Source organism: Epinephelus lanceolatus, chromosome 5 (genome assembly GCF_041903045.1).
Source record: "Epinephelus lanceolatus isolate andai-2023 chromosome 5, ASM4190304v1, whole genome shotgun sequence".
In the NCBI taxonomy this organism is placed as follows: domain Eukaryota; kingdom Metazoa; phylum Chordata; class Actinopteri; order Perciformes; family Serranidae; genus Epinephelus; species Epinephelus lanceolatus.
Genome location: NC_135738.1, coordinates 10606555 through 10622352, shown reverse-complemented (window position 1 = coordinate 10622352; position 15798 = coordinate 10606555). Strand labels below are relative to the sequence as shown.

Here is a 15798-nt window from a genome sequence, read left to right as displayed (position 1 = left end):
GTAATGGATGAGGAAAAATAAATCACTGAGGTGGAGAAATACCCGGAATTATATAACATTTGAGGCTAAAAAATTTAGCTAAAAGGCTAAAAAAAAAAAACGTTAGCTAAACGTTTTAAGCTAGTCAATTGTGGGTTTCATTTGCAGCTTTCAAAGGGGTATCTGGATGCTTAACGTTATTAAGTTTTTCAAAATTTTAATGAGAAATTATTAAGTTGTTGTTGCCTCAAAGTTTTTCCTCCTCTTCTTCCGTTACTAGCAGTTGGCAACTGTTGGTAACTAGTGTAGGTACAGCCACCTAGCGGGCTGGGGTGGGAAATACACTTTAATGTCGATGGTGCTGCTGCGCGCCGCTGCCAATTGTGTGTTGGGGGGCGGCACTTGATGGCCACGGCGCTGCGCCAGCGGCAGAGTGTGTTGCACTTTAGATGTTAAGATGTGAAGTGGTGTTCAGAAATGCTTCTGTATTTTATTAGTGAAACTAATAATCTGCATTAAGATGGCGGTTATTGTAATTTGGTAGGGTGAGATGTGTGTATGTGAACTGACTATAAAAGTAATGGACACGGTTACCATGATGTCATCCGTTGGTTTGTGGACTTCTGTTCTTAAGCCTCGAGTTCAGCATTTTGGCTCTCGCCATCTTGGTGTTTTAGAGCCAGAAGTGACCATTTTTGGGTGAGAGACTGGTGCTGTGGAGGAGCAAGAGAAGAACTTTAACAATAATAGTTTCCCTGATATCTATAGGTAGTGGGTTCCATAGCTTTGGGCGTAATTGACAGAGGCTGCATCCCCGGCTGTTGCTGGGAACCTCCAATAAACCAGCAGCAGTTGATTGCAGTGTTGTTGTAGGCAGACAGTTAACAAGGGAGTTAGCAATGTAGCTCAGTCCCAACCTATTTAGGGCTTTGAAAACAAGGAGGAGGAGCTTAAAATCAATTCTTAATGTACCAGGAAGTCAGTGCAGAGCAGCTAAGACTGGCCTGATGTGCTCTCTCCTCTTGGCTCTGGTTAATAGCCGAGCTGCAGAGTTTTGAATGAGCTGAAGTCTCTCAGTGGTGTTTTTTGGGAGGCCAGTAAAAAGTGTGTTAGAGTAGTCGAGGGGGCTTGAAATAAAGGCCTGAATCAATTTCTCTGCATGTTTTTCATTTAGAAATGGTCATACCTTGGCTTTGTTTCTGAGGTGGAAAAATTATGTTTTCATACCTTGTTAATGTGGGACTTAAAGACTTGTAACCTCAGATTTAACTTTAAGCCCTAATAAAACGCAAAGTGAGGGTGAGTTATATAAAAATTCACTCACGTACAGTTGTCATGAAGGGGAAAATTAACTACAGAGATCAAAACTGTTTTGATGAGGATTCACTCGCTTTTGGAGACAGCCTCAAGTGGCCATTCAAGGAACTGCAGTCAAGGGTTTTTTTGGGGAGTTTTTCCTTATCCGCTGTGAGGGTCCTAAGGACAGAGGGATGTCATATGCTGTAAAGCCCTGTGAGGCAAATTGTGATTTGTGATATTGGGCTTTATAAATAAAATTGATTGATTGATTGATTGATTGATGGCGTCCGTGTTAGTCCTGCAGGTTGTTGCTTGGAACTGCACAGTACTTTTATGTATGTTAGTACTCTCAGCTTGTGCCTGGCTTTGTGAGTGGATTTCAGTGGAATATAATTAATTCTGCCTCTGTCGTGTCCTCACTTGTACCCAGAATGGCAGATTAGATTTTTCTTTTTACTTGCTGGGTGATTATTGACAGACAGTTATTTTTTATGATAGTGGCTGATGTGGTCATATGATGTGATGTGGGACTGATGTGAAATCTGGTAATTCCTGATTTCACAGTCCTGTCGCGTAGCAGTTTTTTCCCCGTCTTTCATAGAAACAATAAAGAATTTCATTTGAAGAAGTGCAGAAACGGTTTTCTCCCCGTCTTTCTCTGCCTGCTGGTTATTTAGCTCCGTTGTTAGATTCTTCCTGGCGGAAGTAGAGAGGAGAAAGGTGTAGATGTTTATGCAGACATTTTCATTATTAAAGACTTTGCCTGCAGCAAGAGGTATTGGATACAGCGAGGATAAATATGTATGGCTCGCTATGGATTCATAATTCATTCAGGGTGAAGGACACATTTGTTCCCCCCTCCCCAACACACACACACACACACACAAACACACACGCACACATCCATCCTCGAAACTCCTTCATGCTCTCTCACTCTTGAGAAATGTGTACAGCAGCAACAGTGGTGTGTGTGTGTGTGTGTGTGTGTACATGTTCTTGTACTTGCTACATAGTGGGGACTGGGATGTTTTTAACCCAACAGAGTGAGGACATTTTTAGAAAGTGAGGATATTGACCTCACTTCTTCAAAGACCCCTTTATAGGGTAAGACTTGGTTTAACTGTTCAGGTTAGAATAAGGTCTAGGTTAGAGTCAGGTTCAGGGTTGGAGTTAGGTTCTGTTGTGATGGTCAAGGTTAGGGTAATGGGCCAAGGAATGCGTTATGCCAGTGAGAGTCCTCACAAAGATACAGGTACAAGAATGTGTGTGCAAAGGAAGATGGAGTGCAGGCATTCAGAAACACACACTTGTACCCAAACACACAAGCTAATTGTGTCTCGTGCAGACTACACAAAAGGTGCACACAAGCTGTGTTGACACACATCCAGTCACACAAATGATTGCTTCTCATGCACACACACACAGAACCCTGTGCACGCACTTGCACTCTGACTCACACACACACATCCATCTTTTCTGCCAGACACAAACACACACTTATTTACGTTCACAGTGTACGTACTACACTACAATCCACTGCTGTCTCCTGTCAGAGAAACACAGTCGCTGTAGACAAACACACACATTCACAGAGTCGTAATCAGATGGAGGTCGTCGGCAGCAGAGCAGAAGGCGATATGCTTTAGTTGGGGCTAACATCCCTCATGGGAAAACTTGTTAGGGATGGCCTCGCTGCAAACGTGTCCGCCGACATTCTTCATCCCACTCAATCTGTTGATAGTGACGGAGGGATGTGAAGGAGGTGCCGGAGGGGTCATCCATTTTCCCAGGAAAACTTCCTGCCTCTGTTTTGCCATTAAAAGTCCCTCAGGAGCTGTTAGCAGCGCGCCGACAGCAGCCGCGCAGAGCATAAAGGGGTTAAACCAAGTGTGAGCCGCTCGGTTCAAATTTATGTTAGCGTTTTGATTAATTTGCTGACAGGTTAATTATTCATCTAATTAATGAACTGATATCATGGGTTTTTTCAAATCATTTTTTGGTTTAATTAGCAACAAATTAATCTGGGCTAATTAACTGGTGTAATAACCAGCGGCTGCTCGCAATTTTTTTTCCCATCCTTTTGGTTTCCATTCCGTTTTATTGCTTCTTGACTTATTGATAAATGAATTCATTATGGTGCTATAATTAATAATAGTATCATGGTACCAATATTTAACTCAGTATCAGGTCCTTGCTTAAATGCTTTGTGGCGCTGCATGATAGGAAAAAGTTTTTGAAGGCTGTGATGATTAGAAAAATGATTATGTGCATAGGATGGGTTTGGATCGTGTGCTCTCATCAGAGGATTAATGTGTGTGTGTGTGTGTGTTTGTATTTAGGATGTGCAGATAGAGAAGGAGAAGGCAGTCTACAACATCTCAGGTGGCTGCACTGCTCTTGTGGTTGTCTACCTGCTTGGGAAGCTCTACGTTGGCAACGCTGGGGACAGCAGGTGAGATACACATACTCATATACCTTTGCAGTGACACGTGCATGTGCGTCTCCTTTTTGTGCCCTCCAGCCCGTAGAAGCAACTGTGTCCCAGCTTAAATAAACGCGAGTTTTGTTTTGTCTGCTCCTCTCCCTCAGAGCTATCATTATCCGGGCTGGGGAAGTCATCCCCATGTCAGCGGAGTTCACGCCGGAGTCAGAGAGACAGCGACTGCAGTTCCTGGTAAGAAAGATTCTTTCTCAGCTCCTTTCTAGCGAGCACAGCTGTCAGATATTAGCAGAACTGACCTCCCCTCCCGTTGAGACACCGGCTATGCTTAGCTCTGTCTCCCTTACACTGCCTGCTCTCTTTGCCAGCTTAATAGACTGGACTGGAATTGTTTTTCCTATCCCCTGGGTATGTCAATCTTCTTCTTTTTCTGTTTTTTTTTTCATATCAAAGGCCTACATGCAGCCCCACTTATTAGGGAATGAGTTCACACATCTGGAATTCCCGAGGAGAGTCCAGAGAAAGGAGGTGGGGAAGAGGATGCTGTACCGTGACTTCACCATGTCGGGATGGTGGGTTGACTGATTCTTTGATTTTTGTACTCATTTAATTATTGGAGCTAAAGGGGAGGTTTGGATTTTTTGAAGTGGGGTCTTATGAGGTACTTGTCCATAGTCAGTGTATTACTTACAGTAGATGCCGGTCGTCATGTCCCAAGCTTATGTTGCAATCAGACGGCCATTTCAAACAGGGAACAGAAGCTGTTATATATACTCTCCTCAAAGGCACCAGACTCCTTTGACAAACAGTAATTTGACTTTGCAGAACACAGGAGCTGCTAGTCTACGACAGACTTTGTGTTATTGTCTGACTTTGTTATTGTGTGGTGACTTAAAGGCTTAGTTTGGATTCACCAAAGTCGCAAAGTAACACAAACTAACCAACCAATCGAGGCAGCTTCCCTGTTCAGAGAGGTAAAATTGCCATTTTTGTCAAAGCAGTCCGTTGGCTTTGTTTAGAGCACAGACAGACATGACCGCAAGCTGAATCTGTGAAAATATTCTAAATATAGCATATAAGGGGTGTGCTATATCGTCTTGTTTATGATAATATTGGTATAATTTTTTAATATCATATTGGAAATGTATATTTTATTACAACAAGCATGGCTGAAAGCGAAATTATTACCAGCTCCATGGTGGTTTCAAAAAGAGGAGCAGCTTCAGTAGTGTGGAATAAGTACATAACTCCACATGTGTTCATTCATAGTTTTGATGCCTTCAGTGAGAATCTACAATGTAAATAGTCATGACAATAAAGAAAACACATTGAATGAGAAGGTGTGTCCAAACTTTTGGCCTGTACTGTATATATATATATATATATATATATATATATATATAAATAGATAGATAGATAGATATATGTAGCTAAACTCTGCTGGTTTTCTACCCAGAAGTATTTGTAAACAACAAGGCGATTCCCTCTATAGCATGCACTTAAAGTGTTACTGATTTGTCTAGGTGCAAACATACAGATAAGATACATTGCTTAGTTTCTGCTTTGGTACTCCTGCCTGCTTCTCCAAACTGGCGGCGTGCTGATGTGATACATAAATATATTTCAGTACCTCATACAACTCCACTTCAAAAAATCAGAACTATCCCTTTAATGTTCAAGCAACAGAGCATGCAAACTGTGAGGATACCACTGTCTCCCCCCCCCCCCCCCCCCCTTTTGCTTCTTCAGTAAGTGTGTCACTAAGTTTCTCCTCTGCCTTCCTGCTAGATTATTTAAGGCTAAACACATTTGTTGAAAATACTGTTCAATTTTTTACATCTTTGCACTTCCTGTGTGTCTGTTCGGATTCATTTATGAGCCCTGCGAGAGAAATTTATGTCAAAATAATTTCTGCTACCTTGCCTCACGTAATTATGCCCTGCTGAAACATTTCTCCATGACATTATCTACGTCAGAGTGATTTCCTATAATGTACCCCTTGCGAAAATAGCCAATAATTGCGATTACTATCCCACTGAGTGTGCGGCAGTGCGAAGCCATTCAAAGCTTCACTGTCAGAAGGAGGCCAGGAAATGGCCTTGACATTTTTGCTTCTGTGTGTGAGAGGAAGGTGAGAAGGAATCTGTGGGCACAGCAAGGACAGCTCTTTATCGTACTGTGGAGAGTAAGGTTAAAGAAAAGGTCAAAGAGACTGAGGGAGATGGTGTGACGAGGAAGAAAAGAGAGAGTGCACAAGAACTGAGATACAGAGGGAAAAAGGAAAGGAGGTGATCAGGGAATTGAAGAGACAGAAACTAATGGGAGAGAAAGATTACATGTGCAGCTCCAAGTGGACACTGTGTTTTTTCTCTTTAGAAGAGAAGAGTCCAAGGACTTCAACCCTAAAGTAACACAATCTTATGCTGCCTTTCTTTACTTAACTCACTATTTGTACCAGGTCCCTTTCTTGGTTTTGTTTTCCACTGTGGATAGTAGCCCCTCAGTGTAGGCGGGATTCTCTGCTGGTTGTCATAGTGACACCGTCAGAAACTGTGGTGACATTATTTTCAATACGACACTTCCTGAACCCTTGATCCACAGCCAACCAGAGGAATGTCTCCACTTCGTCAGTTGTACAACATTGTGTACGCCCAGGTTTTGTGGGCTGCCATTTTTTAAACTCTGAGTCGAGGGAATTTAAAAAATGTTGGTTGCGGCTATTTAAAAGTGGCGGGTTTGTGCGGGATGTCCAGCTGACCAATTAGTGGTCTGCAGTGTTTTAACTCCATCTTCAAGTATTGGCTCAGGTTGCTTGGAACCTTGACCAAGCGAGCTGCCAAAAAAAGTACCGGGTACTGTCCACAGCTTTTGTTAATGGAAAAAAAAGAGCAAGTTGAGTTAAGCAGAGCTGTGCCGTACTGTGCCGTTGAAATGCAGTAATAGTCACAAACGCTGCAGCTAAGGCCACATTAGGGTAAAAGGTTAATTTGCAACATGTCGGTAAAGATTCTCAGTCGTCCAGGTCATGGTAATCATAAGTGCTGTATCGTAGGCAACTGGATTTGCTTGAGTTTCTTGAAGACATTTCGCCTCTCATCCAAGAGGCTTCTTCAGTTCTACCTGACAGGTGTGGAGTCACAGGCTTTAAAGCTGTGTTACGTTGAATTTGTGAAGAAAACTCAGGTGAAAGAAGAATTGAAAAATGGATATTTTTCTCTTGATGAATTACAGACATAGACAAGCGTTCACACAAATCGTGCGGTATAATCAAAGTCTTATTTATCCAGTCATATGCTCAGTACTTCCCAAGCAGTCAGCCCTTTTCAATGGGGAACTGAACTAGAAGTGAAACTTATCTATCCTCTCTTCAAAGCCTCCATTGACAAAAACTATAATTTTACCTCACTGATCATGGGAGCTGATGATCTACCACTGGCTCAATCGGTTGTCTGTATTATTGTGTGATTTTGGTGTTTTAAAGGCTTAGTTTTGGATTCACCAAAGTCACAAAATAACACAAACAAAATAGAGATTGAGGCAGCGGCAGAATAGCAGCTGTCAGAAAGGGCTGACTGTTTGAGCTTTGAGCATAAGACTGGATTAATGAGACTTGGATTATACTGCCCGAGTTGTGTGAGAAGTTGTAAACAAATACTTTGTATAGTTTTGCTGTTGTTTAACGCAGGTCCCCAATGATTTCAATTCAAGAATTTAATCCATTCTTGGTTCACTGTTTTCTTCGCTAAGTCAACTTAACACAGGAGTAAGTAATTGATAAAGAAACGGTCATTTCAGGGGTGAAGTATTCCCTTAAAATGCTGCTTACACATTGAGTCAATAACATTAATAGAATAATATGACATTTAAGTGGGCCCTCTCCAGTGGAAATAAAAAATAGCAATGAATATAAAAACTCAAGTAAGGAACAAGTACCTCAAAATTATACTTGAGTACCTGTACTTACAAACGTACTGCCACTGTTTTTTGCTCTGGTTATTAAATTATTTCAAAGTACTTAATGCTTGAAGTGTTTAGTAATGTCTCTCCCTGTTTAACATGCCGTAAACATACAGTATATACGCACTTATTCATACAGGTATATGACTGGTAGGTGCAGGTGACTGAGGAGAGATGAACATAATGTTTTCTGACATCACCTCCATGCAGTTGTGTTTTTGCGGCGCCGCTCGGTTCAGCAGATGTAGGTCAGTCCGCCGCTGTGTTGCTTACTGGGCCCAGAACGCTCAGCCTGTCGTCTGCCTGCTTACTGTCTCAGCAGTGCAGACGGCCTGTGATGTATTTTTAATCAGGTTCTACCCCTAACCCAGTTCTGCTCGCTTCACCCGGACTAAGTCTGGGTCTTAAATTAGTACCCTGTCAGCCGGTGTGGCTGATTGCTCTGATGTGCGTGGGTGTGACATAACTGTGTCAGCTTGTATAGGTGCAGTTGAGACGCTCTATAGGTACAGAGGATCTTTTTTTAATGTCTCTGCAGCTTTCCGCCTGTACATGTACACTCTCCTGTCAGTATGTGCAGCCAGGGTGCCCACATGCTGCGTGTGTGTGTGGGTGTACGCTGGCATCCGATTCCCTCAAAGGCATCCATGATCAAGGCCACGTTCTAATGAAGGCATACAGGCCTGCAGCCCACCTCTCTCTGTCTTCCTCCCTTGCTTTCATTACCTCCCTCTCCTCCCTCGGCCAGTTGGATGCTTTGGCGTTACAGACTGTCGTCCAGGATGGCAGGCGGTTTTGTGTGCGAGACGTCGCGGACTGATGGATGTTGAGTGGTCGGCCGTGTTCGAGGGGATCCGAACATGACAGCAGTACAGACAGCCAGGATGAGGGAAGATGGGAAAGAGGGTGGGTGGCTGGAGTGGACAGAGAGAGGGGGGAGAAATAACAAATGAGGAGGAAATTGCCACAAAGACTGAGAGAAATGTGAGCTGCACAGATAGATGTTGAGATAAAGGAGGAGCGGAAAAGGCTAGAAAGAAAAAAGGTTGCTAAGATGTAGAGACGGCGTTCAGGCCACATAGGAGGGCAATGATAAATGACACCGAACGGCGCTCAAGCTGTCTCTCTTTAGTGCCCACACCCACTAGAGTGCCTGCTCTCCCCCTGATCTTATAGACAATGAGTGTGAGAGGAGGGGGACTAACACACACCTTCATCACTGTCACACATATTCTCTCCCTCTGCTGCTCCTCCCTCTCTTCATCCCTTCTTTTTCCATTATACCTTCGCACCGATTTGACTGATGCCTGTAGCTCACATTTGGAAAGTCGTTGGGTCACTGCCATTAACTCTGGCCTTGCTTTGCTCCTGAAAGCACCACTCAATCAACGGAAAGCCGATCAAGGTTGGCCAAAAAGTTTATTCGAACCCGACTGTCAATTATGCCAATTTGTCTGACTCATCCGGTGCTGACACAGGCGCGCCACAATGTCACCTCAAAGCCTGTCGATGGCTGTGTGTGTTTGTGTGTGTGTGTGGAGATGTATATAATAGTGTGCGCGCAGATCAGGATGCTGAGCACACACTGCTAATGTTTCTCTGTCACCCATCTTTGCACCGAGCGGAGATGACATCACTCCTCTCCTCTCCTCTCCGGCCCGTCCCTCGTCACCTGCAGAGAGGATGATACATCCCCCTCCTTCCCTCTGCATCCCTCTCTTCCTCTCCCCTCCCCCACTCGTTCTCAATCGGTCACACTCTGCGACGTATCAGGCGACCGAACAGCCCTTGAATGTGAAAGCGCTCAGTGTTGTGGTCAAACAGTACGGCCCTTGAGCAACTCCCCTCGCTGTTTTGTGGACTCCGTGTCCCAGAGTCGGGAGCAGGTATCATAACAGGATTAATGTGTATCTCTCTCTTTCTGTCACACACTCGTTATCTCAAGTCTGACAGGATGGATTCGCTGTAAACACAAGTCTCGGGAGGGAGACTGTCCCCGACAGCAGGCTCTGGGGATTTCATCCAAGACATCTTTGAAATAATGACATAAAGAGTGTCTCTCTCTGTAATAGTATTTTTTTAGGGAGACTAACACTTCTTGAAGGTGACACAAATGAAAGAAGTTCGGAGTGATACGGCAGGAGAAATGGTGTTTCCCTTTTTTTTTTTAAAACAACAGAGAGGGTGAGGTCTGCCCCAGTTTAATTAGCGTCTCTTTTAATGCTCAATTTACATCATCAAACTGCTGTTTTAGTGCTTTTTCCATGCCATGAATATCACAAACATTAGCGAGGAAACTCCTCCACGGGCCGTTATTTTGCACCACAGCTCGCCGCTCTAAAGAGTCTCAGGCTGCAGACTGTATTTCTGTGTTTGTGGGCTCTGCGTTCGCTGCGATAGTCCTCCCTCTGCACACTGTTAAAAAAGTGCTGAGTGCAGCAGTATAACGCTCGCCTAAGGTGGAAACATATGGTCTCTCTGAGTGGAACCAGCAGTAATGTAAAAACCATCCTGGTCCCTGCTAATCTGCTTCACAGCAGCTGAAATACATTGGATAAGGTGTGTGGGGCAGGCCTGGGTCACATGATATTTGCAAATAACACTTTAGGTTTGTCTCAAGCAGCTTTGCTGACTAGATAGCTGCTATTTTCTAAATATTTTTTAACATGAAAAGCATTCTGCATTCACTTCAAACTGTGTCTTCCTTCATTTCCTGCAGTTTAAAGGCTAAAATTAAGAAAAACCTGCATTTCTAAATGATATTCAATCCAGGTACAGACGCCAGATTTTTCTCTAAGCAGCACCTGGTGTGAGTTGTGAATGGAAAACTTTGTCCTGGCAGCTCCTTTTGGAAATTGGCTCAAATCTGTAATGCTTCTGGTACTGTACAGTGACACAGCTGCTTCCCTGAAGTAAAACTGTATGCTGGCTGTGTATGTAGGGGTTTCTTCACTGCTACAACATAGAGGTGAAAAGTGTATCTGAAGACCTGGCATGTATATATACAGTATGATACAGTCTTTTTTCCCCCTTGTACTGCAGCTCAGTCTGGTCCCAGTCTGAAGACGGTAAATTATTCATTAGTTGAGGAAGTTTAAACACTGCTCTGAAGGCAGGGGAATGTAAACGTGGATACTCTTGCATCATTCAGCTGCTTTACATCCAGACCTTCAGATACATGCATGCACACACACACATTAATGAAGCAGACAGTCACAGAAAACCAACAGCACACCAAGAGTGTCTCATGCAGCCAGAGATGTCTCGCTCTTTGTCGCTAGGGAGACTTTTATAAGATTAGTTAGAAAGAAAAAAGGTAGAGAAATATGCTAAGGCTCTGTGTCGCTCTCTGTGTGATGTCTGGATGGATTTTTTTCCCCTCCTCACCGTCTCTCTTTTCCCTCCTAGCATGCTCTTTCTCTCTGTGCCAGTCGGCTCGGCAGCAGGGCCCACAGGGGGGAGCGGGGGCGATGTATCTCCAGGGCACGTGTGTTCTGCCTGCCATAAACCAAAAACCCATTAAAGTGTCCTCTCTCCTCTGTGCAGGGCGTATAAAACCATCGAGGACGATGACCTAAAGTTTCCCCTGATCTACGGCGAAGGGAAGAAGGTAAGAAGTGTTCACTGGTCGCTTGCTGACAGAGTTACTCCCACGGCCTTGTGCGCCTCGCCTGTAATCAAAGCTCGCCAGGGCACCATTAGTCAGCCCCCCTCTACTCCCCCCAGTCACAGTGTGGAGGAGCCAGCCAGTGGAAGGCATTCCTGGCCTCTTTTTCCACAACGATTCACATCCTGCACCAACCTATGGCACAGAAAATATCTCTGCTCTAATGGACTTTGTGCATTTATGTCTATCATCGGGTAAAGTGGAGCATAAGCACAGCCAGGGGTCAAAGGTGGGACTCACCCATTTGATATCTGATGAAAGAAAGATGAAAAGCGTCCACAACCTGACATACATTAATTGGAATAACGTTGCTAAAACATAGACTAGCAGGAGAATCTTTTCAGTGTTTTGACACGTAACATGAAAAAAAAGGTCAAGAGCTCAGCTCAGTGGTAATGACATTTCCCTTCCCTCAGTGATGCTGTACATGTGGTGGTGTGCAGCATCTTGTCCTTGTTGCACTGAAAAGGTCAGAGAGGAAACATGATAGATGTGAATATGTTCTCACTGTGGCCCTCTCCGGTTTTTCTATTTAATACACACAGACAGTAGATTTATGTTTGACTGATGACTGGGGCAGATGTCACCCCACAGTGCTCTGCCTGCAACCACATTCGGGTTTACCCCTGCACAGTTGGCTGTGCCCACATCGCGTCCTCTCTCTTTGAAGTGAGGCACGGAGATGGATAGCTAGATAGAGCGAGGGGGCTTTGTGCGAGGGAGAGGAACGCCAGAGTACTTCAAAGCCCGGCGCGCAGCCTGCTGGGCCCCAGCGCTCAACAATTAATCCCAGGATGTTTCCCCTTCTCTGCCGGAGGAGCTTTGCCGCCACTTTGAAACGCTCTCCCCTTCTCTCCACCTCTCTGTCTCCTTCTCTCTCCCACTCTGCGCTGCATACTGATCCAGGCTCATTCCTGCCTGGCCTGACTCGCCCTTGTGCTCCTCTCCCCGGCCTTAAGTGCCGCCCCGTCTCATGACCTGCACAGCAGATTCAATTAGCCCAGTTCCCCAGTCCTGTGCCAGCAGCCATTTTTAGAGGCGGCGGTGGCAACCTGTGCAGACAGTGGGAATCAAAAGGAGTTTCGCACAGCTTACAAATGAGTTTGATGGCGTCTGGGGCCCGGGGGAAACGATCGTTAGGCACTCAAGAAACTGGAAGATGCTGACGATGCGCTTGTGTTTATTTGCCTCAATGCTGCTCATCCATCCAGAAAAAGATTCCCACTGGGAGTAGCCTGCATCCGTCAGTGAAATGTCGCAGGGGATGTGTCATGCAGGTTATTCTTTAAAATGATCAGGGATGAATGCGACAGACTCACGCAGGGTTCACTGAAGTCATAGTAGCCTATATATAGTATTTTAATGATCTAAGTATTAACTTCATCCCAGGAGGAGTGCATATGCTCTTGATTAGAAAAATCTTGCCTCGCAGTTACACATATATAAACCTATATTTCAAAAACCTTCTTGACACAAACACTAGCAGTTCATTAGAGCAATGATGTGCTCAGGAACACCTCCGCAGCTGTCAGAGTGTTCCCCAGCTACTTATAGAGCTCATACCATGGATGCATTTAAGGGACCTGGATACAGCATTGGAGGCAGGACCCTGTTCATTACTATGAAAGTTGCTCAGTGGCCCTTAAAGCAAAAAATGTTTAACTGCCACATATAAAATTACACAGATGATCGGTGCTGCTTTCGCATCATTGGGCCCATAGAGCAAGCGCACTAGAGATTTCTGCCGGTCGAGCCAGCTACCTCTTGTTAGGCGCTTCGCTAACTTAAATTGGGATAAAACTGTTTAATCTTGTGGCTCTTCTAGACTTTCCAAATGCTATCGGACTGAATGGATCAAACCTTGATGCTCAAAAATGTATCCATGGATTTACAGATGTCTTATTCACAATGTAAGTCTATGGGAAAAAGCCTTTTTTGGCCCAATGGCATCTCGTGACGAGCTCGGGCTCACTGTTTGGCCACTGCGAAAATTGGCCTCAAAGTCAGACACACTTCCTGGGGACCTGGTTGCTACGTTCATGCTATTCCTGTCTCTTTGAGTTTTGAGATCCTTGGCCTGAAGAACGATGAGAACCCCTGATTTAACTTAAAATTCCAGTTTATTAAAACTGATGTTTGTAGTGTCGGCCATCAGTCCAAGTTAATTGCTTTGATGTGTGTCTGAGACTCAGGAGGTAGGGCAGGTCGTCCGCTGATTGGAACTTTGGGAGATCGATTCCCGGTTCCTCCAGTCCACATGTTGAAGCATCCTTTTACAATATTCTGAACCCCAAATTGCTCCTGGTGTGAATGTGTTTGAATGGTTAACTGAGTAGTTAACCTTTAGCTCTGACCACCAGTGCATGAACGTGTGTGAATGGGTGAATGTGACACGTAAGTCTAAAAGTGCTTTGAATGTTTGGGAGACTAGAACGGCATTATACAAATGCAAATCCATTAACCGAGTCCGTTTACCATGTGACATCGCTAAAAAGAAGTCAGAAAGGGCGAGAAACAAGCTTTCAGATGAATAGAAAAGTTTGAAACAAATCTCCAGGAAATCAAACATACTTGAAGGTGAGCGGTAACATTACGACCCAAACTAGACCACTTCAGCTTCAGCTTACTGCACTTGACCTTAGCAGTTTATTTCAGCTGCACTCATAAAATGGTTTATATAATAACCTGGCAAACACTGCCATCTCACTGTTCAAGTTTCTTGCCCTGTCTGGATATATTGGCGCGATGAGGCCATGTCCCCACATCTCAGAAAATTACTTTGGCACGTCTGATGTTTTTATAACTGATAGGAATGATGGCCATCGAAAATAAGACCACAGTTCTAATAAACTCAAAACATCCCTATGTTTCTGATCTTGTGCAGGCTCGTGTGTTGGCGACCATCGGGGTCACCAGAGGTCTCGGGGACCACAATCTCAAAGTGCACGACTCGAACATCTACATTAAGCCCTTCCTGTCCTGCTGCCCAGAGGTAGGCTCTACTTTGAATTTTATCCTTTGTTACGTCCTCTTGTATAGTATGCACAGACAATGTGAGATTATCGTCTTTTTCCTTGCGAAGGTACCCTACTGAGTGAAATGACCCAGAAGTATCTAAGTAGCAGCCTTGATGAGAGCTGGTCAGATTCTCTAAATGCTAAGGAAAGGTGCTTTAATCCATCTTTTCTTAACTCCTCATGGATATGATACACTGGACCATCCTTTACCAAAGGAAAGGAGATAATACCATCCCGCAGTGTCTTGCAGTAGAAACATTTAAAGCAATGCGCAATTCAGCTGGTCAAGAATATGATACACCTATCTTGCATACATTTTAAAATCATTTTCATTCAATCATACTCGTTGGGATTCATGTGATTAATTCTCAGTGTGTGATAACCATTTTATTTCACTTTTGTGACTTGTGGTCTATATCCCTTTTTTATTTCAATTCCAACTTTGGTAATGAAGTAACATTTATCACCAGGTTGTCCATATTTTAACGGTCTGCACGCTGTGCTTCACATTAACCTTTTTTGCTCAACAGCCACAGTGGCTAGTGGATTTCCAAAGTTACTAGCCACTTGGCATTTTCACTGTTCCCTGAAGTGAATATTTTTTAATGAAGTGAATCCTTTTTTGTTTTTTTATGTTGTGGATGTATTTGTGTTGTTACATGTTTTGGTGCTCTAATCCATAAGAACCTGTGCCATGAAAAATTGTGGCTCCCCCTGCTTGGGTGTATTTGTTGTGTTGGTGGCAATGTATAATTAACCCCACCTGTGTGCATTGTTTGTGACATTACCAGAATAAACTCTGAAGAAGTGCATCTCACCCAAAGCGTCCATGTGGCAATATTGGAAATTGAAATTGGAGTGGGGCGCCCAGTAGCTCAGTGGGTAGAGTGGGCATCCCGTGTACAAATAAAATGCGGATTTCTTCTTTGCTGCATGCTCTCGTGAGATTTGGTTCCGCATTACATGCATCAATCTACATACTGCGTATAGCTGCATGCAGCTGAGTATATTGTACTGTATATGAGGCGCATGTCCAAGTGGCTAGTAAAAGTGACTGTGTTACACACTACGGCCAAATTCTACCTGCATTTGGAGGGCGCTAATGTCGTATGAAAGAACGCAGTAAGAATGCCAGGGGCAAGCTATCTAAGGTGCACTTTTAGTAGTCCATCCACAGAACGTTGTAGTTTTACCACAGCAGACCCACGTCAATAATATCTGACGTTGCATAATTACGTAGCCTAGTGTAACTGCAGTTGGCCTCTCGGACCACTGCAGCTGTCTTTTCCTAAGTCCTCCCAAATTCTCCTTCACATCTCTCTTTCACCTCATGACGATATCAAGGGAAAGTGTTTAGGTAAAGACATCAAGAGTTGTTTTTTGGATTATCTGACCACAGCGTTAATAATAAAAGTTTGAGAATTGTTTGTTTCGCTCTG

General features: G+C 44.0%; 1 protein-coding gene across 1 annotated transcript in view; it reads left to right on the top strand.

Moving 5' to 3' along the window:
* The window catches only part of ppm1h (protein phosphatase, Mg2+/Mn2+ dependent, 1H), a 59067-nt gene that overhangs the window by 36764 nt on the left and 6505 nt on the right, over nucleotides 1-15798 (top strand). Inside the window, exons 4-8 of the mRNA XM_033633989.2 lie at nucleotides 3618-3730; nucleotides 3868-3952; nucleotides 4172-4290; nucleotides 11222-11285; nucleotides 14227-14334. Coding sequence (XP_033489880.1) covers nucleotides 3618-3730; nucleotides 3868-3952; nucleotides 4172-4290; nucleotides 11222-11285; nucleotides 14227-14334 — 489 coding nt within the window. The remainder of the gene's footprint in view (nucleotides 1-3617; nucleotides 3731-3867; nucleotides 3953-4171; nucleotides 4291-11221; nucleotides 11286-14226; nucleotides 14335-15798) is intronic.